General features: G+C 44.1%; 1 protein-coding gene across 2 annotated transcripts in view; it reads right to left on the reverse strand.

Annotated features, from left to right (window-relative positions):
- SLC10A7 (solute carrier family 10 member 7) overlaps nt 1–24,499 on the reverse strand; it is a 339,519-nt gene that overhangs the window by 30,622 nt on the left and 284,398 nt on the right. For both annotated transcript variants that reach the window (XM_029602657.1, XM_029602585.1), the window contains exons 7-9: nt 15,492–15,575; nt 2,785–2,950; nt 1,720–1,771 (exon numbers count right to left, since the gene is read on the reverse strand). In XM_029602657.1, the coding sequence (XP_029458517.1) occupies nt 1,720–1,771; nt 2,785–2,950; nt 15,492–15,575 (302 nt within the window). The remainder of the gene's footprint in view (nt 1–1,719; nt 1,772–2,784; nt 2,951–15,491; nt 15,576–24,499) is intronic.

The following is a 24,499-nucleotide window of genomic DNA, read 5'->3' on the forward strand; positions in this document are numbered from 1 at the left end:
CTCACTCATTTCATTTACCAGGACCTTCGTTCTTATCTACCTAGAGCATGCTTATGCATTTAAACATTTATTACGCCACTCAAGTACCCTGCTGGCTCTCTTAACTGTATTTTGTCACTTTGGGCGTGTGAGCGGATGCCCTTCTGCACAGGTTCCGTAGAGAAGAGTGGGCACATGAGGGGAAAAAAAGACTTTCCAACGGAGCAGAGCTTTAGGAAGAATTAAACAAAGGTCTTTGTGCACTCTCTATCCATCTGTACTATGCTGCCTGAAAATCAGGATGTGTTTAAAAAAAAAAAAGCTGCCTGGTGGAATAAAATGTTTTTAAAAATGCGGTACCTACTTTTTCTTTTTCATGGGGATTGCTTTGGCCTGGAATTTTCCTCCTGCTCATTTGGGTTTTGGTTTAATAGGCACCGGCGCGGACACCATGAGGTCTGTATTCAGCCGCTGGCCAGCTAGGAAAGTTAGCCAAAGAGCAGTCCTAAACTCAGCCAGATAAACTTATCTTAGGGCTTGCCTAAACTTGGCCACGTTGGCTGCCTTAATGTTATCCAGCTATGCTAGCCAAATAATGGTGAAAACTGGTGTTTATCCGGCTAACTTACAGGGTCATGCATCAAAATGCATTATGATGTTAGGGCCCTAACGCCTGCGATAACGCCTGCGATATTTATCACAAACGCGAATGCAAATTTTTAAAATGTATTCAAAGGGGTGGCATTGGGGAGGGGCTTGGGCGGGATCAATGAAAATGAGGGGCATTATCACACGCTTTTAATGCCGGAAATAACTACACCTTTTTTCCTGGCGTTAAGCTGTGCGATATGCCCGAAGTGGGATTTGCGATAAATATCGCAAATTCTGTTTTGGGCATTTTCAGACAGGAAGAGGAGAGAGGGGAGAGGAGAGGAGAGGAGTGGAGTAGATAGAGAGGGAGAGAGAGCCTCTGGGGTGGCACACATAGTAGTCAACTCTTTATACCACTATAGGACAGAACCCTGGTAGAGAGGGCATCAAGCTAGGGCCAGAGAACACTGTAGAAATCTCATCTTTGTGTGACTTTCCTCACTCTAAACCACGTCAAATCTTCGCTTATGTGTACTGTGCTGTCCGTACGTCTCACTGTGCATGTAAAACTGGTCCCAAAACCGTAGATCTCCATCAAAACCTCACCTTGATTTATTAGCTGGCCCTCCTATAGTGGTATAAAGAGTTGACCACTATGCGAGCCTTATAAAGAGTCTCTCTTGCTCTCTCTCTCTCTCCTGAATGAAACACTGCCACTGAGCCACCTCCTATTTTGTACTTGAAATATTTACTTTTTTGTTTTTTGGGTTTCTTTTAGGTTTCAGGAAAAGAAGGCCCTTTTTTACCTGCCCCTCAGCTTTAACTTCGTCATCACGCACTGCCCCGCTGACTCTGATGGAATAACAGGAAGCCAGCTGGGGAAATGTACTCATGTATTTATCTAAATAGGCAAAAGTTAAGTTACAAATCACAAACAAAAAAGGGACCCCAAGGCACCAGGACATGCTGGTGGAGGATGGGGGTAGGAAAGTGGAGGCACACCAATTGTATTTAAAAAAAAAAAATATATATATATATATGCATCAATATTATTATATCCATCTATATTTCTACGCAAAACACACACACACACACAGCAAAAGGAGGAAAACTCATTGAAAACAAGCTTCGTAGGGACATTACACATACCTCGTAGAAAAGAGGAACGTTACAAACATGAAGCTCAGCTGAACAGAAAATACTGGAAAAAAAAGGAAAGAAAAACACAAATAAAGTCAAGTCCCTTTACAATATTTATTATTCCTATCTAATGCCAGCAGTGCGCACAGGACCATGCTAGAGAATTCGCATGGCTCCAATATCCCTGCCCCAAAGAAGCAATGGGGAGGTTAAGTGACTCGGGATACCCACGTTAGACTCACAGGCCTGGCGCCTGCTCCTTGGGCTGACGCGAGGCTGAGGAAGGTGCGGGGGTGGCGTTCACCACCCTCGGGTGGGACTCCCAGCCACGGTGAAACGCAGACGCTTCCTGGTCCGGATTCAGAGCGGGCGCGCGTTGGTCTCTGGCTCCCGGCCGAGGGTGCTCAGCGAAATGTCTGGGCTACAGGGGGAAAAGGGTTTCCATGCAGGAGGGACGCATGATGCTGCGGCCCCGGTTCGGACAGGATCGGATTAAAACTTGAAAAGGTCCAGAGGAGGAGAAAGCTCACGGGCCACCCAGTGCCCACGGCCTCTAGCCCCACTGACCACGCTGTGCTTACTCCAACTTAAATGCCCTTGAGGACTCACAAAAACACCGACTCGTCAAAAAACCAAGGGTATGAAAAAATTTGCAAGGGGAGGGGAGGGGGGGGGGGGGGAGAATGCCTCCTACCTCATTTTAAGATTTTTCGTTTGCGTTTAACCTTTGCACGGTGTTATAGCTCTGAGCATACATTTTAAATGCAGCATTGGACTGATGCCAATATATTGCTCTTCCTTTAAATGGTCTGTCTGTACATATCACTAATAAGTCTGGGCTGCGACAGTAATCTTACATTTGCTGCAACCACTCTTTTTTTTTTTTTTGGCTTTCGTTACAGAATCAGACCATGAATATCTGGCAAACTGCGATGACAGGAGTAAGGCTGACAAATGTGACAGGAGTTTCTCAATCCGGCCATCAAACGTCTGGCCGTGCATCGGCTCGGAGTTAAACACTATGCTCAAGGAGAGGGAGAGAGACTGAACGTCCGTCCCTGGCTCTGGACTTACTTATGAACACGACTATGATCAGGCTGAACTTATCCAGGTCGATGTTAGGATTGGAGAAGGTATCACAGAACGTGGTGTAGATGATCATGAGGAGCACGCAACTGCTGATGGCCCCAAACGGAGGCTTTCTTCGCTCCAGCCAGTCCTTGATGTACCTCCGCACGATCTGAAACGGGGGGAAACGGAACAAAATCAACAAGATTAACCTCTTCCAAGCTGCAGAGGGAAGCCAAGTTGGGCATCGCAAAATGGATCTGACAGCAGGAAAGCATAAAGAGGAGAGGATAATTTAGATGACAGCCCCGGCGGATTTCAACCTCTCTCTCTGCCGCACCGGCTCCTCTACTGGGGAAAGTAACATTTTTAGTGCAACATCCACCGGGCGCTCATAATGAGGGCGTGTTTTCAAACGCATTCAAATCCGTCCTTAATCATGCCAAATGTTCTTTGCTAGCTGTCAGTGAGACATGCCCATTAAGTCTCCCCGAAGTTTACCTCCTCTGCTGATGCTAATGGATGAGCGCAATTATCACAAGTTCCCTCCTTCCCCTACGCCCCTTCCCCCTCTGCGATCAACAAACAATTTTGAACACAACTCCGGGAACCATAAAAAAAAATAAAAATATCGGACGTTTTCAGGAGTTTCCTTATGGTGGCTAATCAAAAGTGATCCATGGAATACGTTAATATTTAAAACCCAGAGATACACCAGAAGTTTTTAATTAAATTATAACTCATGCTTGAAAAGCAAAAGTGCATATGTTGTGGGATTTTAAATAATTCAGGCTCTGGATATCAGGAGTTTTTATAAATCCAAAGGCAAATGCTATTTGCATGCCTTTAAAATGCCAGAATTAACACATGAAAATCAATAAAACAATACTGGTGCTAACATTTTTTTTTTGCATTGTTTTGCAAGCTTTTCTTATTCCGTTTAGTCAAAATAAAGTATGAAAAACATTTTAAAAATCTATTCTGGTTTTTTTTTATACCATTATCTAACACAAAGTTTTAATACTGCTATAATCCATGAGGTTAATATTCAGGTATAGCTGGCTTAATAAGTTAGCCAGATATGACTTATCCGGGTAACTAGCCAGGATATTCAGCGGTACAGTTGTGCTGCTGAATATACTCACATAAGTTTAAAGTTAGCTGGATAACTTACCGTATTTTTCGCTCCATAAGACGCACCTGACCATAAGACGCACCTAGGATTCAGAGGGGGAAAATTAAAAAAAAAAAAAAAGGTGTGCTAAACCGGCTCTGTCCCCTGGCGTCTGTGCGTCTTATGGAGCAAATTAGGGGAGTGCATAACATTTTTTTTCCTCCCCATTTTGTTTTCGGGTCTGGGGAGGGCCATTTTGGTCCATTTCCCAGATCAGAAAACTTTTGTCTTTCTATTTCTGTGGGAACCCCCCCCCCCAAAAAAAACCCCCAACATATCCCAACCCTTTAAATTAATTAACAACCCTCCACCCTCCTGACCACCCCAAGACCTGCCAAAAGTCCCTGGTGGTCCAACGGGGGTCCAGGAGTGGCCCGGGAGTGATCTCCTGGACTTGGGCTGTCAGCTGCCAGTAATCAAAATGGCGCCAACGGCCCTTTGCCCTTACTATGTCACTGGGGTCGACCAATGACAACGGTAGCCCCGGTGACATAGTAAGGGCAAAGGGCCGTTGGCTGCCAGTAATCAAAATGGCGCCGACGGCCCTTTGCCCTTACTATGTCACAGGGGCTACCGCTGCCATTGGTCGACCCGAGTGACATAGTCCAGGAGATCGCTCCCGGACCGCTCCTGGACCCCCGCTGGACCACCAGGGATTTTTGGCAGGTCTTGGGGGGGGTCAGGAGAGTGGGGGGTTGTAGTAAATTAATTTGGCAGGTCTGGGGGGGATTGTTAGGTTTTGGGGTTTTTTTATATTCGCTCCATAAGACGCACAGACATTTCCCCCCCACTTTTGGGGGGGAAAAAAGTGCGTCTTATGGAGCGAAAAATATGGTAGCTCCTCCCAGTTCTGCTCCAGGAATGCTTCTTTTTTATACAGTTAGATTTTAGCCAGATAAGGGGCTGAATATACCAAAGTTATCCATCTAAATGGCTCTTGAATATTGACCTCCATGTTTGTTTCTACTGCCTTCCTGCTTTTTGGGACCTGCCTTGAACATTGGGATAGTGGGGGATAGAGATACTTTTAAAATAAATAAATAAATAAATAAATAAATAAATAAATAAATAAATATCCATTATTGGGTACAAGATAAAGAGAGAAAGAACACTTGCGCAAAGTGCAAGGTTTCAGATGAGCCAATATTGCTTTTATTAATTTAATCTGGATGAAGACATACAAAGGCAATGGATGAGACAAGGAGAAAGGGAAAAGGCTGGAAGAGAAGAGCAAGAGAAGGCAAGGCTGGAGAAGGCTGGATGAGGCAAAGCGGGGAAGATAAGGCAGGAACCAGGAACAACAGAGAAACAAAGAACGCAGGAGCAACATGTACTGCGAATGCAGGAGACCTGTTGCTGAGGTGTCTGATGATCCTCTGGAGGAACCTTTTAAGGAGTGTTGCCAATGAAGTCATCAGAGGGTGCTGTGGTTATCTTTCTGCTGCAGGCCCTTTAAAATGAGAAACTGTGCTCATAAATGCACCTTAGAAGGAAGCTGGACATGGCGGCATGGTGGCGTGCTGTGCCGTGCTTGGAGCTGGAGCCTCCTAGTGGCATCAGGGTGAATGTGGTGGCTCCTGAGACCATCCTGAGAGCCGCCAAGCCTAACAGTACCCTCCTCCAAAGTCTCCTTTCCAGTGTTCTGGGCTTGGATTTCCTGAGAATTCTCCTGTGGAAGTATCTTAGTAGTTGTGGAACTTGCAGATTAGAGACGGGCTCCCAAGAATTCTCCTCAGGCCTGAAGTTTTTCCAGGAAATCAAATATTGAATTTGAATCCCGATCTTCCAGGAATCCAAGATTTCTTGGACTTCACATTGAGTATCTTCTTCCGCTGAGACTTCTGTGGGTGGAGGGGAGGTCTGCTTGGCCATGAGATAATTGCGGGTTTCAGCAGGGATACATGGAACACATCACAGATCCGTAGATATGGGGGTAACTTTACCTTATAGGCCTCAGCGGCCTCAGCTGCCGCATGATAGGAAATGGGCCCATGAATCCAGGTGCAAACTACAGCGAGGGCATTCTTAAGTGCAGGTTTTTTTGTACTGAGCCATACCAGGTCCCCTGGCTGGAGTTGAGGTGCCGGGCACTGTATTTTATCTGCCTGCCTCTTGAAATGTTCCACTGCTTGTTCCAGAAGGTGGTGCATCTTTCATCAAAGGTCCTGGAGCTTGCATCCTGTTAAGTTGGCTGCAGGGCAGGTGACAGACAGCGAGATGGGTTTAGGTGTATGAGGATGATGGCCAAATACCACATAGAACCCCAGCTGAACAGCTCACATGGTTATTGTGGCAGAACTCCACCTATGGAAGTAGCGATACCTAGTTGTCCTGGCGTTTGTTTACATAGACTCTTAGAAAGGTCTTGAGGGTCTGATTTGTTTGCCCATTACTCTGGTGGTGATAGGTCGATGAGAAATCCAAGGTAATTCCAAACTTCTTGCAGAAGCTTTTCCAGAAATGGGCCGAAAACTGTACTCCTTGGTCCGAGAGGATGTGGAGAGGGAGCCCATGGTGGTGGAAGATGTGCTGGACGAAGAGACTGGCCAACTCAGGTGCTGAGGAAAGAATAGGAAGAGGTGTGAAATGGGCCATCTTTGAAAAACAAAACACCACTACTCATATAGTGGTTTTGCCACTTGAGAGGGGAAGGTCAGTGATAAAATCAGTGGCCAAGTGGGTCCAGGGCTTCTTGGGGGCTAGCAGTAGCTGTACCAACCCCCAAGGTTGAGCTTGAGAGCTCTTGTTCATGGCACATGTGGGGCAGGACTCTACATATTGTTTCACATTGGTTTTCATCTGAGGCCACCAGTAATGATGGATTAACTCCATTGTTAGGGTAATCCCAGGATGACCTGCCAACGGGAGTCATGCACCGACTGAAGCACCTTCTGACGTAGACGCTGAGGAACGACCAACTTCCCAGGTGGAACTGTTATGGCAGCAACAACCATGACGCTTGTGGGATCAATGATATGTTATGGAAGTTCCAGGGCACCCTCAGGATCAAAGGAATGTGAGAAGGCATTGGTCCGTCTGTTTTTTTCCGCCGGTTGATATTGCAGTTCAAAGTTAAACTGGTTGAAAAATAGTGACCAGTGTGCTTGCCACGTATTCAGTCACTGCACTTTTGCCAAGTGTTACAGATTTTTGTGGTCTGTGTAGATAGTCACAGTGTTTCTGGCCCTTTCTAGCAGATGTCGCCATTCTTCCAAGGCTAACTTTACTGCTAGCAGCTCGCTATCTCCAATAGTGTAATTTTTTTCTGCTGGAGTACATTTTTTGAGAGAAACAGGAGCAGGTCACGAGCATTCTGTGGTTGTTGCGCTGTAAAAGAATAGCATCTACCTTCAATATGAATGGCTTAGAAGGATCTGGGTGGTGCAGGCATGGATCGTGGGTGAATTCCTTTTGAGGTGCTGAAAGGCCTGCATGGCACTGCTGGTCCAATTCTTGGTATCTGAACCCTTTTTTATAAGGCGTGAGAGGCGTGGCCAATGTAGAATAGCCATGAATGAGTTGCCAGTAATCGTTTGCAAATCCAAGGAAGCGCTGCAAAACCTTGAGGCCCACGGGACAAGGCCACTCCAGGATGGCTTTTAGTTTCTCCGGATCCATGGCATAGGTCTTGCCGAGAAATGACATAGCTGAGGAACAGGAATTCCCCCTGTTCAACTCTACATAAAAGTGGTGCTCATGAAGCCGCTGGAGAACTTGTTTCACATGATCTTGGTGTTCTGGCAAATACTTAGAAAACACTAGGATATTGTCCAGATATACTGCCACATGGGAATAGAGCAGGTCCTGAAAAATCTCATTAACCATAAACTGAAACATTGCAGGGGTGTTGCATAACCCGAAGGGTATCACCAGGCATTCATAGTGACCATCTCATGTGTTTGTCTCCCTCTCAAACCCCTCTGAGGTGGTCAAAGAGTTCCATGATCAGTGGGAGAGAATAACAGTTCTTCTTGGTGATAGCGTAGTCAATGAAAGGGCGTAAAAAACCATCCTTTCTCCCCATGAAAAAGAAGCCGACCCTGGCAGGCAATGAGGAAGGGCGAATGAATCCTCTGTCCAGATCTTCTTTAATGTATGTAGACAGTCTCGGTTTTGAGCATTGAGAGTGGGTAGACTCTACCCCTGGGTGGTACTTTTCCTGGAATCAAGTCTATAGGACAGTTGTAGGAGCGATGTGGTGGCAGGCCTGGTAGCTCCAGGGTGACTGTCCAAGTGAGATGCATGACATAGAAGACCTTGGTAAGACATTGTTCATGGTAGTGGGAGCTCCATCTAGCGAGCTGCAGAATACATACATAGTAACATAGTAATGACTGCAGAAAAAGACAAAAATGGTCTATCTAGTCTGCCCAGCAAGCTTTCCAAGGTAGTAACTGCTGCTCTGTGCAGGTTGCCCCCTTTCTCATTGCCTGCCAGGGCCGGCTTTTTAAGGGTAGTATGCCAGTCGATGTGGGGCTGATGTAGCATGAACCAAGGTAGACCCAAGATGACTGCGTTGCCCGCTTTGGGCAGCATATAGAGACTGATCTCTTCTCTGTATAGGAGGCTGGTCTGCATAGCAAGCAGAATGGTAGCTCTGGTGATATATTCAGGTAGAAGTTCCCAATAGACAGACAAGATTGTAAGTGCTGTGTCCAATGGATTGGTTGGAATCCCATAGTGAAGCACCAAAGACTCGTGGATGAAACTGCCTCCCGCTCTAGTATCTAGGAAGGCCTGAATGTCCACATGGGTGTCCCGAAGGAGACATTACAGGTACTAAGATTTGTGGAGAGGTACATGGCCAACCTAGGGTGGCCTCTCTCACCAGTCCTAGGTCCTGGAGTTTCCCAGCTTGGCCGGGCAGCAATTTGCAAAGTGCCCTGATGCTGCACAATATAAGCATAAGTTGAGGTATTGGTATCTCTGCTTTTCCTCAGCAGATAAATTGAGGCAGTCTACTTGAATAACCTCTTCTGGTACTGGTGCATACTCAGGAGGTGACCTGGAATGCACTGAATGTTGGAAATTAGGAGCAAGACGAATGACACGATGAGCTAGACCCCCTCTTTCGAGCCTGTTCTTGGAATCTGAGGTCCAGGCGAATGGTCAAACTGATTAGTCCCTCCAATGTATCAAGCAGTTCCTGGCCAGGCAGTTCATCTTTAATACGTTCCGACAGTCCTTGCCTGAAGATTGCTGTTAAGCTGTCACTTCCCCATTGCAGTTCAGATGCCAGCATACAAAAATGAACCACATACTCTACAAAAGACCAAGAGCCTTACCTGATCTGGAGAAGCTCTGTGGCCAAGGAAGATGTGTGACCGGGCTTATCAAAAATTAAGCGAAACTCCTGCAGGAAGTTGTTCAGATCTCCCAGGAGTGGACTGTCTCTCTCCGAGAGAGGCAGGGTGGGACCACCCAGCAAGGACAAGATATAGGTAATCTTGATGTAGTCAGACAGGAAAAGAGGTGCTTGCAAATCAAATTGGATCCTGCATTAATTTAAGAAGAAGCCTCTACATTTGGTGAGATCTCCATCATACCTCCGAGGCAAATGCAGGTGCACCATGGTAATAGCAGGCCATACCAAAGATGCTGGAGAAGGAACTGGAGTAGCTGAACTGGTAGCTATGTCCTAGAAATAATTGGCCATGGTCTTGCTGCTGTTTTAGCTGGTTGACTAACCCGGCAATGGCAGAGGCCTGGGACAAGTCCATTGAGCTCATGGCCTCAGCAAACTGTAATAACTAACATGGGAGTGAGCCCTTCGTGCTGCAGCGTAATTGACACAGCCTTGTAGGCTATGCCAATTACACTGGCTAATGCACCCCGTAAAGCGGGACAGTCTGGAACTTCACCTATATCAGCTCCCTTCCCCGCAGGTTGAACCAACAGGACTCAGGAGGATCCCTAGGGAGGTAAAGAGAGCAAGAATCCAAGGGCACGCCAGGGTCAATCAGGCAGCAAGCTGGAGATATAGAGACAGGCCAATGGTCAGAGCAGACAGCTAGAAAACGTGGTCACGTTTAAGCACGAGATCAGGTCCAGGCGGCAGGTAAACATGGTCATATTTCAGCAAGATGTCAGGTCCAGAAAGCAGGCAAGCATGGTCAGATCCAAAGCAACAGATTGATACCAGGAGGTGAGGCTGGAATGGACGAAGACATATGAAGGAACTGGACGAGACAAGGAGAAGGGGACAAGACAAGCTGGACAAGACAAGGCTGGATGAGAGAAACAGAAGAAAGCAGGGCTGGACAAGGCAAGGCTGGAGAAAACAAGGTAGGAACCAGGAACAACCAGGAACACAGAGAAATCAAGAATGCAGGAGCAACACGTACTGCGAATGCAGGAGACCCATTGCTGAGGCATCTGATGCTCCTCTGGAGGAGCCTTTTAAGGAGAAGAGCCAATGAGATTATCAGAGGACACTGTGGCTGTCATTGGGTCACAGGTCCTTTAAAAGGAGACACTGTGTGCATGTGCGTATACCTTAAGAGAAGCCAGGACAGTGGTGGCATGGCAGCGTGTCCATGCTGCATCAGAGTCAGGGCCTGCCGGTGGCATTGAGGTGAGTACAGCGGCTCACAGGACTGTCCCGTTAGCTGCAAAGCCTAACATTAATACAGCTTTTGAAAACAAGAGTTGGCAAGTGCCAACCAGTTTGCACTAGAGCACAGAATAACACTTAATACAATTCTTCACTAGCTTTTGAGAGCTAATACTCTCTTCCTGGGGTCAGAATTTGAATGAGCAAAAGATGATATTGCCAGAAGATAGTGTGGCTGCCATAAGTGAATCATCAAAGGCATTCTAACCATAGGGCAAAGAGGAAGGGGGGAGGAAAGTAGTCAATAATCCCCTAATATAAATTTTCTATATTTATTTATTTATTTTTTATTTGCTAACTTTTATTTCTGTGCATTCAAGAGGACTAACATTTATTTATTTATTTATTTAACATGGTAGCCAAACTACTTTATACAATATGTGAAGTTCTTGAAAACTGTAAAATGGTAGGAAAAAATTCCTCCATTGTATTTGGCAGCTGAAAGTTTCTAACCTTTGCTAATATCCCATTCAAAGGGCATGGTCTGAATCTCACAGAGTTCCTTTGCTTTCTACCCCAGCCCCATTACTATCACTTTCTCAGTTACACTGAAATACATCTAAACTAGGGCCAAAGACATCCCTAAACCAATCAAGTGATTTTAATTTTATAAAGAACAGATGGGGCTACAGCCTGATGACCCAGTGGCAGAACTGTTCAGGAAACCTGGGTTTGACTCCTGGACCTAGCTCCTGCTGTGCAGTCTGGCAGGCGTTGGACATGCTGCGGAGGCAGAGACCACAGCCCCTGGGATGGAAGGAGTCCAAGCCATTGTTTACCGGTGACACCAATTGATCAAGATCAGGATGCACGTGTACTCAGTTCTGAAAGGACTGTTGCTACAATGGCTGTGCTATAGAGGGAGGGTGGTATAAAAATGGGTGCAAAGCCCAGGATAAAAATAGGAAAGAAAAAAAGAAAGCAATGAATTAGCCATAATTTATGGGTGACATCATCCAAAGGCACCAACATGGACCCATCTCTCAGAGCTCAGTAAAGATTTTACGGACCATGCCAAGATGTTCCCACACATGCATTCTGTCTGGTGAACCCACCTTTGTCTCTTCCACAGCTTAAATTGTAGCATAGTAGTCAACTCTCCAGGGAGATGGGTGGGTGGCTATTAACTATGGTTAATTCATCCTACTGTCTATAGAGAACCTTATTTATAGGTAAGCAAACTTGCTTTCTCTGTTGTCAAGCAGGAATGAATTAGCCATAATGCATGGGGAGTTCCAAACTGAGGGCTGTATAGTGGAGCAGTTACTTAAAGACAATGCACAGCCCACCAAGTGGAGAGTGTAGTACTGGATGAATAGGCTGCTCAAAACTGCTTGTCCAGAGTTACTGTCTCCTTAGGACATGCTGTCCAGGCAGTGGTGGGATATGAAGGTTTGCGCACATGACCAAGTAGCAGCTTTACAAATGTCTCAATAGAAGTAGCCCTGAGACGAGCCACTGAAGGTACCAAATGACGTTGCCATGGCTGACTTTATGAGCTTTGACAAAGCCTGAAATCTGTAACACTGTGCTATACACCATGCTAGCCAACTGGACAGAGTTGTTTGGCAACTGCCATCCCCAATCTGTTGGGATCAAAAGATATGAACAGTTGAGAGGCTTGAGTATGAGGATGAGTGCTCATCAGGTAATACACCAAGGCTCTTTTACAGTCAACAGAGTGAAGAGCCGCTTCTCCTTTGTGCACATGTGGTCTTGGAAAGAATGTAGGTAGCATAATGGCTCGATTAATGTGAAAGGCAGATACCACTTTCGGAATAAACAAGGTCAATGTGAAGAACCACTATTGTGAAAAAACTGGCAGATGAAATTTAATGTGGACAAGTGCAAAGTGATGCACATAGGGAGAAATAACCCTGGCTGTAGTTACACAATGTTAGGTTCTATCTTAAGAGTTTCCACCCAGGAAAGAGATCTTGGTGTCATAGTGGATAATACTTTGAAATCATCAGGTCAGTGTGCTGTGGCAGTCAAAAAAGCAAACAAAATGTTAGGAATTATTAGGAAGGGAATGGTAAATACAAAAGAGGCTGCCATAATGCCTCTGTATCATTCCATGGTGAAACTGCACCTTGGTCACCGCATCTCAAAAAGGATATAGCTGCACTGGAAAAAGTGCAGAGAAGGATGACCAAAACTTAGATTGTAAGCTCTCTGGGGATAGGAAAATACCTACAGTACCTGAATGTAATCCACTTTGAAGCGCTGAAAAAAGTGTGAAAAGTGGAATAAAAATGAAATAAAGAAAGCAGCAAAATGTTAAGGGGCATGGAACAGCTGCCCTATGAGGAAAGGCTAAAGAAGTTAGGGCTGAACAGTTTGGAGATGAGACGACTGAGGGGGGATAAGATAGAAGTCTACAAAACCATGAAAGGACTTGAACAAGTTAATGTAAATCAGTTATTTACTCTCTCAGATAATAGAAGGACCAGGGGGCAACTCCATGAAGTTAGCAAGTAGCTCATTTAAAACAAATCAAAGAAAATTCTTTCACTCGGTGCATAGTTAAGCTCTGGAATTCATTACCAGAGGAAGTGGTTACAGCAATTAGTGTAACTGGGTTTAAAAAAGGTTTGGATAAGTTCCTAAAGGAAAAATCCATAAACGGCTATTACATAGAACATAGAAACATAGAAATGACGGCAGAAGAAGACCAAACAGCCCATCCAGTCTGCCCAGCAAGTTTTGCACTTTTCTTTTTTCTCATACTTATCTGTTACTCTTGGCTCTTAGTAACCTTTTGATTCTATTTCCCTTCCACCCCCACCATTAATGTAGAGAGCAGTGTTGGAACTGCCTCTTAAGTGAAATATCTAGCTTAGTTAGGGGTAGTAACCGCCGCAATAAGCAAGCTATACCCATGCTTATTTGTTTACCCAGACTAAATAATTCAGACCTTGTTGGTTGTTGTCTGTATATAGATCTACTTTTCTTCATTCCCCCTGCCGTTGAAGCAGAGAGTTATGCTGGATATGCATTGAAAGTGAAGTATCTGACTTTCTCCCCTGCCGAGAAGCAGAGAGTTATGCTGGATATGCATTGAAAGTGAAGTATCTGACTTTCTCCCCTGCCGTTGAAGCAGATAGCTATGCTGGATATGCGTGATGTATCAGTTTTTCTCGCCTGCCGTTGAAGCAGAGAGCTATGCTGGATATGCATTGAAAGTGAAGTACCAGGCTTATTTGGTTTGGGGTAGTAACCGCCTTAACAAGCAAGCAACTCCACGCTTTTTTTGTTAATGCAAATCTTTTTCTACGTTTCCTCTTGCTATTGAAGCTTAGAGCAATGTTGGAGTCGCATTAACCGTGTGTATGTTTATTGAATAAGGGTATTATCTCCAGGCAGTAGCCGTCATTCCCGTGAGCCACCCACTGTTCATTCACGTCCTCTAGACTTTATGGATCCACAGTGTTTATCCCACACCCCTTTGAAGTCCTTCACAGATCTGGTCTTCACCACTTCTTCCGGAAGGGCATTCCAGGCATCCACCATCCTCTCTGTGAAGAAATACTTCCTGACATTGGTTCTGAGTCTTCTTGGTTCTCAGTCTTCCTCCCTGGAGCTTCAAATCGTGACCCCTGGTTCTGCTGATTTTTTTCCGACGGAAAAGGTTTGTTGTTGTCTTTGGATCATTAATTACGGAAATTAATAAGCAATAGTAGCTTGTGCTTTGTTAAATGTTTGGGTACTAGCCAGGTACTTGTGACTTGTATTGGCCACTGTTGGAAACAGGGTACTGGGCTTCATGGACCCTTGGTCTGACCCAGTATGGCATATCTTATGTTCTTATGACTGTAATTCACTTATTCTTCATGCTGAAGTGACGACCACAAAAACAACACTTTCAAGGTGAGAAACTTCAAGTCCACCAACTTGAGAGGTTTGAAAGGAGATTTCATGAGTTTGAGCAAGGGCTACACTGAGGTCCCAAGGCATTGGAGGTTACTGAATGAAAGTTTGGAATGCCACAGACCTTTCATAAATTGTGATACTTAAGGGTAATATGTCACAAAGGCACTGAAATGAACTTTGACTGAAGAGGTACTAAGGCCTGAGTACGAAAGGCAGAATAGATACTGAAGCAAGTCTCTCAGGCCACAGGAGAATGGATCCAGTTAGCTGGCTCTACATGAAGTACAGAACTTCTTCCATTTGAAACTGTAGGATCTTCTGGCTGGTTTCCTGGAGGAAATCAGAACATCCTCCAACTCTTTGGGAAAGAGTAAGAAGAAGACTACTATACATTCAACATCCACACCTTGAAAACAGGTTCAGATGGCAGAGCCTTCCTTCCTCTGGTATGATGAGAGACTGAGACATTCCCAAAGCATCCAGAAACTGAATTGACAGATGGACAAAATAAGAATACTGTATTTGCTGTGGCCAGGATTAACTTTGCCTTGTCCCAAAAGACCTTCTGGACAGTCCTGGCAATTAGAAGAATCTGAGGGAATGCACAGAGTAGGCCTACAATCCAATCTATCACAAAAGCATCAAGAGATCTGTAGTTGTTTAGATGTATGAAGCATAACATCTCGAACTTCCTTTTGCCTTCTGAGACAAACAGGTCAATCACCGGCATTCCCCAGTGACTAAATAGCCCACTTGTGCAGTTTTAACACGCTGCTGATGTGATCTGCCAATGTATTCTGGATAACCAGAAGGTAGGTTGCCTGGAATGGGTATTGGGATGTCCTGTCCACAATAAGATTTGGAGGGCCTCCTGGCAGAGGGCATAAGAACCATACCTCTCTGCTTGTTTATGCAAATCTCTCCTCGGCTCTGTGACAGATGATCACAGCGTTTATCATCCTGTTTTCTAAAAAGATGCTTACTGTGATCAATACATTCAGGTTACATGCTTACAACCTCCCTCTCTCCCCCCCCCCGAACCCCAGCCCTTACCTGTCCAATAATAAGAGGAACCACAACGGTCATGAACAGCTGAGAGAATATAGACGTAAAAGGCACAGAAGAGGATGATCCCAGCTGTAAAGAACAGAAGATGCACTGTTAAAACCAGGCCCTCGCTCAATGACTACATTATCTAGTGGCATTCTGCTTTTTATTTATTTATTTATTTATTTAGTATTTTTTATATACCGAGGTATAGCAGAGTTGCCTTCACTCCGGTTTACATATACAAACAACATGTTACATTGAACGGTGTATAAATATAAAATTAACACTAATGAGAGAAGACTTTATGATGTATACTACCATTAATTTAAAAAGTGGAAAGAGGCTTTTGCATGTACATGTGCATCTTCTTTCCTACAAAACAAGTTTATCATTTTCTGCCTATTATTATTACTATTTATCCCTTCAATAGCACTATTTGACATACGCAGCACTGTACAAAAACACACAAGTGACAGTCCAGGCTCAGGAGAGCTTACAATCAAGTCAAGACAAATATATAAGGCAGAAGAATCTTTGGGGATTTAATTTATTAAGAAAATGGTTAAGATCAATAAGATCGTGAGTGGGATAATTGGGGGTTAAGATTTAAAGCAGCCTCAGAAAGGCAGCACTTAGATCATCCTCAACTTGGTGATGATCTAAGCACGGTTTTGTTTTTTAGGTGAACTATTTATATCATCTGATTGTGGATAACAATTGTTTATATAAAAGGTCTGGCAGCAGTAGAATTTTTCCTAGATCTCTTGCTGGTGATCTGAGCAGTCTGAGGGAAGAAGAGAACCAGCTAAATCTAAACACGAGGCAGCACTCACAGTCAATCAATAAAAGGATTTTGATGAGCCTTTTGTGTGAACACGTTAAGAGTGACACCCTAACCCTTAACCCTTATGATTCACCTTTGATGCAACTCCAACATTACTCTCTGCCTCAACAGTGAGGGGATGGCAGGAATTTCGAATCAAACAGTTACCAACAAGGGCCCTGAACTTGGTAGTCAGTGAAACAGATAAGTATGGGAAAATAAGTGTGGGAGCTTGCTGGGTAGACTGGATGGGCCGTTTGGTCTTTTTCTGCCGTCATTTCTATGTTTCTGTGCTGATCGTTTCACAGTCATAGGGCGCCCAGGGAGAAGGGGGATAAATCCCCGTTTTGCTTTTGGGGAGGGATGATAAAGTGATCGGGCGTTTTTGCATGATTCCTGAAATGAGGAAGAAAACCATGTAAACACAATGTAGCAGTTTAGGGGGTGGTTTGCGGTTCATGAAGATTTAAAGTAACAGTTTCAAATTAAATGAATCCAAGCTCATGGAGCAAACCAGTAAAGAACTGCGAAATCAAATGGGAAGTGATGGGAACACCCTCACTTTGAACTTAGACACCCTCGGAAATAAAGATGTCAACAGAGAAGATCCCTTTGCTTCAGCCAGTCTGCCCATTTCTGCATGCCTTCTTGTGCTACCATGAATCCTACTGCCACGATTTGCGGCCTTTTCCTTCCCTTCTGACCACTAACATCCCTTTTGTGTCTGTCCCATGCATTCTTGAATTCTGACACTGTTTTGGCTACTACCAGGTCTGCTGGAAGTCTGCTCCAGATGTTCACCCTGCTCCCAATGGAAAAAAAAATATTTTCTTTTTGGACTTCCCTCCCCTTCGGCTTCTGATGATGACCCCCTTTGTCCTTGAGCTTTTCATTCTGTGGAAAATATATTTCTGGCACATTACTGAAGCTTGCTAGATTGGGCCCACAGAAATCTAGTAAGTAAGTAAGCCGGATAAAGCTTATCTGGCTAACTTATCACCATTTTCAGCGATACTCAACCGGATAAGTTATATCCGGATAAGTTAGGCAGGCTCTATGGCAGGTCTAACTTATCCAATGAATATAACTGGATAAGTCTGAGTATAGGCACTAATCCAGCTAAGTTAGCCGGATAATAAGAATCACCCCGATCCTCCCACTGCTCACCCAACTAGATATCCAGCTAACTAGTTAGCTGGAGAAGTGGTTTGTCCAGCTATGTGATGACTGCTGAATATAGCCGTATATTCTCGGCCGCCGCTTAGCCAGATGAGTCGTGCTGCATATTGGCCTCCCCATGTTTGTATCAAATCTCCCTCTTTCCCTCTTTTCTTCTACAGCAATTGGTTTACAACTGGAGTACCGCAGAACCCTGCACTGCAAAAGGATTCCACGCAAATTTATAAATATATGGAGAAGGGAGACAGGGTTGGGAGTCCACAGAATTTCAAAATATATTACAACAGAGTACTTTATTTAGTAAATGCATTTATTTTCAAATACTTGAGGCCAATATTCAAAGCCATTTAAAAATGCATAACTCTCAAGTTCTCCACCTAAATGGCAAGTTTTGAATATTCCCCTTCTTTATCCGACTAAGATTTAACCAAATAAGAAAGGTGGAGGCTGAGAACGCTCCAGGGCTGGGGCCAGATATGTTATTTGGCTAACTCAAGAAATACTTGAGAGCAAGTTTAAAGTTTCTGGGAACGTGAAGGCTACTTATCTTACAAATCTGACAGAACTCAGAAGCAAGTGGCCCTTTTGTTTTTTGTCAATGTTTCAGAAGGTGAGGGGTTGGGGGGAGGGGGAGATGCAGGCTCGGCCTGGCAGACCGAGCGTCTGGCGCTTGAGGGGGAAAGGAGGCTGTGATAGGGACAGTAGGCCTGGGCTCTTTTGTTTTTTTGAAACCCCATAGTTCGGCACTTAACCAGCTATATTCTTTTCAACATAACCGGTTAAGGCTACAGTTATTCGGCTAACTGTAGCCGGATATCTTTACATCTAACCAGCGAGATTCAAAAATAACCGGCTACAGTCAGCAGGATATCTTTAATTCGAGTTAGTCAGTGAGACATTTATTTCACTGAATATCCCAGATAACTTATTGGTTAACTTAGCTGGATAGGCTATCCATTTTCAAGGTATCTGAACATTGTCTTCCTTATATTCTGCCTATAGTGAACCTCTCATGTCCCTCCATAGCCCTTACCACTGTCTGAAGCATACTTGAATTCTGTGACTGCTGGTAGGCTAGTCGAGGCCTCCGTTGTTCTCTAAGAAGTAGATTTTTAAAAGTGCTGCTCATGCAAAAATGCCCACATACATGCGTATGTGGGCCGTGTGTGAGGATTGGGGATTTTAAAAAGGCGTGAAGTACGCACGTCAAAAATAAGAGGACGGAAAAGGGATGGGGCATGGGTGACGCATACGTGTTCTGGGGCGGGGCCAACAGTTATGCACATTACTCCGTATTTTAAAACCGGAGACTGTGGCGCCAGTCAGCTTGTTAACCCCCTTACTTTACTGCTGCTCCAGATGAGAAGCAAGACTGTGGATCTCGAGTTTTAGGGCTTACAGGACAAGATGAGGGGTGTGGGTCAACTGGGGGGAGCGTGCAGGATGAAGAACCAGAGGGGTCTGAAAGACCTTGATATTAACTGGGCAAACTGGTAGACTAATTGGGAAAAATGGCTTGTCCCTCACGCGAGCATGGTTTAAAATCCACCTAAAAACGTGTGTAAAAGCCGACAAAGTCCTACGGAAGACGCTCGCGCTCGCTGTGCTCAAGTAACCTCTTAAAATTAGGAGCATTTTTTTTTTTTTTTTTTTTTAATTTTTTTTTTTTAATTTATATTTTATTTGGAAACAGTACACCCAAGATAACAACGCGTGGTTGGTGTATTTTAAAACATATGCGCGCACGATTTAAAATTCCAGCGTAGCTTCGCTTGTGCGTCGCGTGTGTATGGCGCACGCATTTTCATTTTAAAATTAGCCTGTCAGTAAATTAGTATTTCCTCACTGCCGTTTTCCTTCCAGTTTCATATCAAGATCCCTTGTCTGAACGTGAAAGGCACAGACTCTGAAGCTTTCCAGCCATCTGTACTGAATCTGGCAATTTGCATATTACATAACCCTCTCAAAATCTGTAGAACATTCCAATTCATTAATAAATTAGGCTAATTTTGATTAGATTACATTTTAAATTATTAATGCAAACAGACGTAAACATATATTAATAAAAACAACCAGGACATCTGCTTTGACAGTTAGATTTCTAAAGAAAATGAGGTATAAAACCTGGAATGTCTGGCCAGCTGAAACTGTGCAACAATGAAAGGAAGACTAATACATAACACGGATTCAATATTATGTTACAGTCTCTTGTGCTTATTTCTTAAATATTTATGCTGGAGGGGGGTCTAACTTTTTTTTTTTCCAAATTGATTTTTCAGAACATCTGGGATTAATTATTAAAGTTAAATTAAATCAGGATTAGCATGCTTTGTTAGTGAATGATAGTGAGAGCCTATAAAGACTGAGATGCTTATGTGATAAAAAAAAAATAAAGTCAAGAGATGCATAGATTTGAAAGGAGCCTGGTGGAAGGGAAACAAGCAAAGTGAAAAAGAAGAATATGAACTAACGCTAAAAAGTTATGTTAGCAATCCATCAGGCAAAACAATCTTATTATTCTAATTTGATAAGGAGGGCTATAAATTATCCTACGTAGTGAATTAACTGTAAAACCCCAGGCAGTGGATTTAGCAGTAATGGATGCTGGAACTATAGGTTAGCTTGATGAGAAGATAAAAGATTTACAGTTATTGTTAGTGTTTAGTGAAATTTTTCCTGTTAAGAGGATCCTGGCAATATTATGGAAATAGGGACTTGAGTAGACAAACTGAAATCCTTTTTTTTGCCAAATTGATATCCTTGTCCATTTGAGATCATGAAAGAACTCTGGGCAACTTTTTTTCTCCATCAGCTACAGGAGTTTATAGGAGGCCCAAGGAATTTTGGATCTGTTTCGACTCATTCTTGGATGCACTGCGGTGCCCTTCAGATGGTGGGGAAGTGGTACTTTTAGTGCAGCCAGCGCTTGATATGATTAATCACAATTTACTTATTCAGTGTTTGCACGAGTTTGGAATAGGAGATACTGTACTAAAAACAGTTTTCCATCCTTCCTCTCGGGCAGACAGCAGCAAGCTAGAATAGGAAACCGAAGCTCCTACATGGAAAAGTGTAAGTTGTGGTGTCCCCCAGGGATCATCACTGTCTCCTGTACTATTTCATTTAGATCTTCAGCCTTTGTGTAAGTTATTGGCTGGACTGGGAATACAATATTACATATATGCTGATGATATACAGTTTTGCTTTTTATTCCTTTTGATATATCTAAAGGTCTTCTGGTCCAATAGCTTACTGATTGTTTCAAGCAAATCAAATGATTGGCTTAAAACAGTTTAGTGTTAAATATGCACAAATCAGTTGCTCTTTGGGTAGATGGGATACTGAAGCCCCGTGATTTATTGCATGTGGAGACAGATGGAGTACAGATGCCAATGTGTATCAGAAATTAGGAACTTGGGAATCCTTATGGACTCTAGATACACATTTAAGTCTCAGATCAAGGCTATAGACAGATCTGTGTTTTTAAGACCATTAAAACGTTTAATTTCCTATGCTGATTTCAGATCAGTTGTGCAAACGCACGTCTGCCCCCAATACACTATTGCAATTCATTGTAAACAGGTCATGCAAAAGTATTTCTCAGGGTTCTGCAGCTTGCCCAGAGTGATTAGCAAGGCGGTGTCAGAGATAATACCTTGCCAAAACCTATGGAGCTGAACTGGTTACCAATGTTTCAGTGTGTAGACTTTAAATTGTTAACCCAACTTCACAAAACAATTTATAGTATGGAAGGCTTACACTGTCTTTTTAGTCCAGTGTATATATCTTTATGTATTGTTCAGTTTTTGGAGCAAAATTTGCTGGCTGTCCCTGCCCTTCAAACTTATGAGTTGCAAGAAACTCCATCTAGTGCTCTTTCATTTACAGGACCTAAGAGTTGGAATAAATTACCTAATGCTATTAGATAATAAAAGATTATTTATTATTTAGGAAACTTTTTTAAAGGCTTATTTGCTTGTGCAGGCTTATAACATGGATTAAGTTTTTTTTAAGGTCTTGTGGTTCATCCTTTCACCTTTCTCTTCCAGTCCAATCAGAACCAGTGCTGGGATTCTGGCTTCATGGACCTTCATTCACAATCACCTGGAGATTTTTCGCTATTTTTATCAACAATATTACAAGGAAACATTTTGAATGGAAAGCTTGCTAAGCTACAGTGAAAGAAGGTTACAATGTGGAATGGTCTCCCTCCTAATCTTCAACTGCTTTCAGATTCTAAATGTTTTAGGAAAGCTTTGAAAATGTTTTTTGTTTAGAGAAGATTTTAATACTTAAGTTTTTACTATGTAATTCTGGTTGTTTTATTTGTTTGCTGTAATCTGCCGTGAACAGTTTGTCTGGTAAGATGGAGGACTATAAGTGCTGTAAAAGAAATGAATAAATAAATAATACATTTAGGGAGGAATTAGCTGCAATTTTAAAATGCATGTGTTTTTACGAGATCTCTGTCGTGTGTTACGATTGTGAATGTGTATTTGTAACCTGCATTGATCAATTAAGTTGGAAATAGTGGATTGTAAGAAGTGTACAATAAATAAATAAATCGGATGTGACAGAGAGAAAGTGACTCATGGCTGAATCTTCCCGGCCGTCTGTGGCATCCTTTAGATTTGCTAGGAACTGCTGTCCCGGCTCGCCATCAATTTTACCCGAGTCAGAGATGAAGCTGGCTGCCGTGACAACTCCCAGCAAATCTGCACCGTGACCCCCGGTTATTAGGAAGTTAGAACCACTGGCACTGTACGAGCTAGGCTGTTACATGCGTGCGGTTTCCAACTGGCACATCTGGATTTTAGATTGGATTTCCAAACCCAAGGTCAAGGCGGGTTACTTTCAGGTTATAGCAGGTTATTCTCCTGTCTCCAGAGGGCTCACAATATAAATTTATGTCTGAGGCAAAGCAGGGTAAAGCAACTTATCCAAGGTCACAAGGAGCAGCAGTGGGACTGGAATCCCCTGCCTTTCCTGGTTCCCAACCCATTGCTCTAACCACTAGGCTACTCCTCCATATTAAAACGGAAGTGAATATTTTGTATGTTTTGTACTGTCATTTTAAATTCTGAACACTTGGCTCACCGCTCTTTTACTGTCATTTTCAATTTTAGCTGCCTGGTGTCAATCTGCACAATTTTGTGCTAAATTCTGAATGGTTTCCTCTGTTGCTCATGACACATGTGACTTACCTTTAACTTTGCAAACTGAGGCCTGGATTCTCTAATACCGCCGGGCTCTTTGAATTGCGTGGTAACTTAAGCTGCCAGTCCAGGAAATTGAAAAGATAGACTCCTTACTGTGAAGGTACTTAAATGCCCCCTGAATAGGTGAGTCAGAGATTTGTAATTTTGAAATGAATTATCACTAAAAATCAGAGGATTCATACTCTAAATTACAGAACTGTGACTGGGAAAATGATTTATGAGAGAAATGTACTGGAAAACAGTCCTAGGAAGCAAACAGATTTTCACCCTGACTAACCAGGATATTCAGACACATGGGTATCGAGCTTCTAGACAACAGCAGCATGAAGAGGTGTGCACAAGGTCTCTCTCCGAGATCCTGCCTGGGTCTTGGCCTTCTGGCTGATAGGAAGTGAACCATAAAGGGTCAGATAACAGATAAAGCAAAAGCCAGGCTGAGAGAAGGTGTCTTATCCAGGCTGGGTAACAGCATATGACCGGTCATTTGCTTAGAAGAGCTAAAATCACTGAAAGCTGAGACTGCAGAGGGCCAGAACCACTGAATGCTAAAACAGCCATGAGCCTAGTGGAGCTGTAAACCCAAGCCAGGGAAAACCTTCCTATCTAGAGAGCAGAACTGAAGGACAGCAACAGGCCAGGAGGTGGAGTGGTCCCCCCCTTTGAGTGAGGGAACTTCAGCGGCAGATCTGAAAAGCAGTCCCCCTTGAACAAGGGATCCCCAGCGGCAGTCTGGGAGGCAGAGTCGGGTTCCCCAGGAAGGTGTAGGCCCTAGTGGCCGATCTGGAGGTGGAGTGGTTCCCCTTGAGCAAGGGTCCCCCAGGAGGGCATTGACCCCAGTGGCAGATCCGGAGCTAGCATGGTCCCCCTTGAGCCACCCAGTGGCAGTCCAGGAGACGGAGTCGGGTCCCCCAGGATGGTATGGACCCCAGCAGCAGATCCAGAGACGGAGTCAGGTCCCCCAACAGGGTGTGGACCACCACAGCAGTTCAAGAGGTGGAGTTGGAACCCCCGGGAGGGTGTGTACCTGGGTGGAAGTCCAGTATGCAGAGTTGGGTCCCCCAGGAGTGCGTGGACCCCAGCAGCAGTCCGGGAGGAGGTGTCGGGACCCCCAGGTTGGCATGGACCCCGGTGATAGAACGAGAGGTGGAGTCGGGTCACCCAGGAGGGCTTGGACCCCAGTGTTGGCATGAACCTTTCAGTGGAGTGGACCTCTCAGCAGAGTGGAAGGAGATGGTTTAGATACAATGACACCCCCCCCCTCCCACTCAAGCCAACACTGCCCACCAGCCCAGTTGCATCTTTTCACATGGGTGAGACTTGTGTGAAAAAAAAAAGAAGAAGGATAATAATACTTAAGTGGGAATGTAAGAGGTCTCTTCTATTCCATATGGTGGTCTACTGTGGGGGTCAACAACCCCAAATTGCCAAATATTAAATGTTCTTGCTATCTTGTAGAAATGTATATAGTTGCGTGGTCTACTAACCATGAGTAGATTATTGTTGAGATTACTTACCTGATAATCTCCTTTTCCTTAGTGTAGACAGATGGACTCAGAACGAATGGGTATAGTATCCGCGTGCTAGCAGTTGGAGACGGATCTGACGTCAGCACGGGGTATATATACCCCCACAGGAAGCGTAGCAACTTAGTAATCTTCCTTGCAAAAGCTGTTATGGATGTGTGTACTGACGCTCAGTGAAAAGTGAAACAGGATTCCCCTGACCGATTGATAGTAGCTGGAGACTGCCAGCATTCCCAACCGGAAGGCGTTGACACCTGGTAGAGTGTA

Source organism: Rhinatrema bivittatum, chromosome 1 (genome assembly GCF_901001135.1).
Source record: "Rhinatrema bivittatum chromosome 1, aRhiBiv1.1, whole genome shotgun sequence".
In the NCBI taxonomy this organism is placed as follows: domain Eukaryota; kingdom Metazoa; phylum Chordata; class Amphibia; order Gymnophiona; family Rhinatrematidae; genus Rhinatrema; species Rhinatrema bivittatum.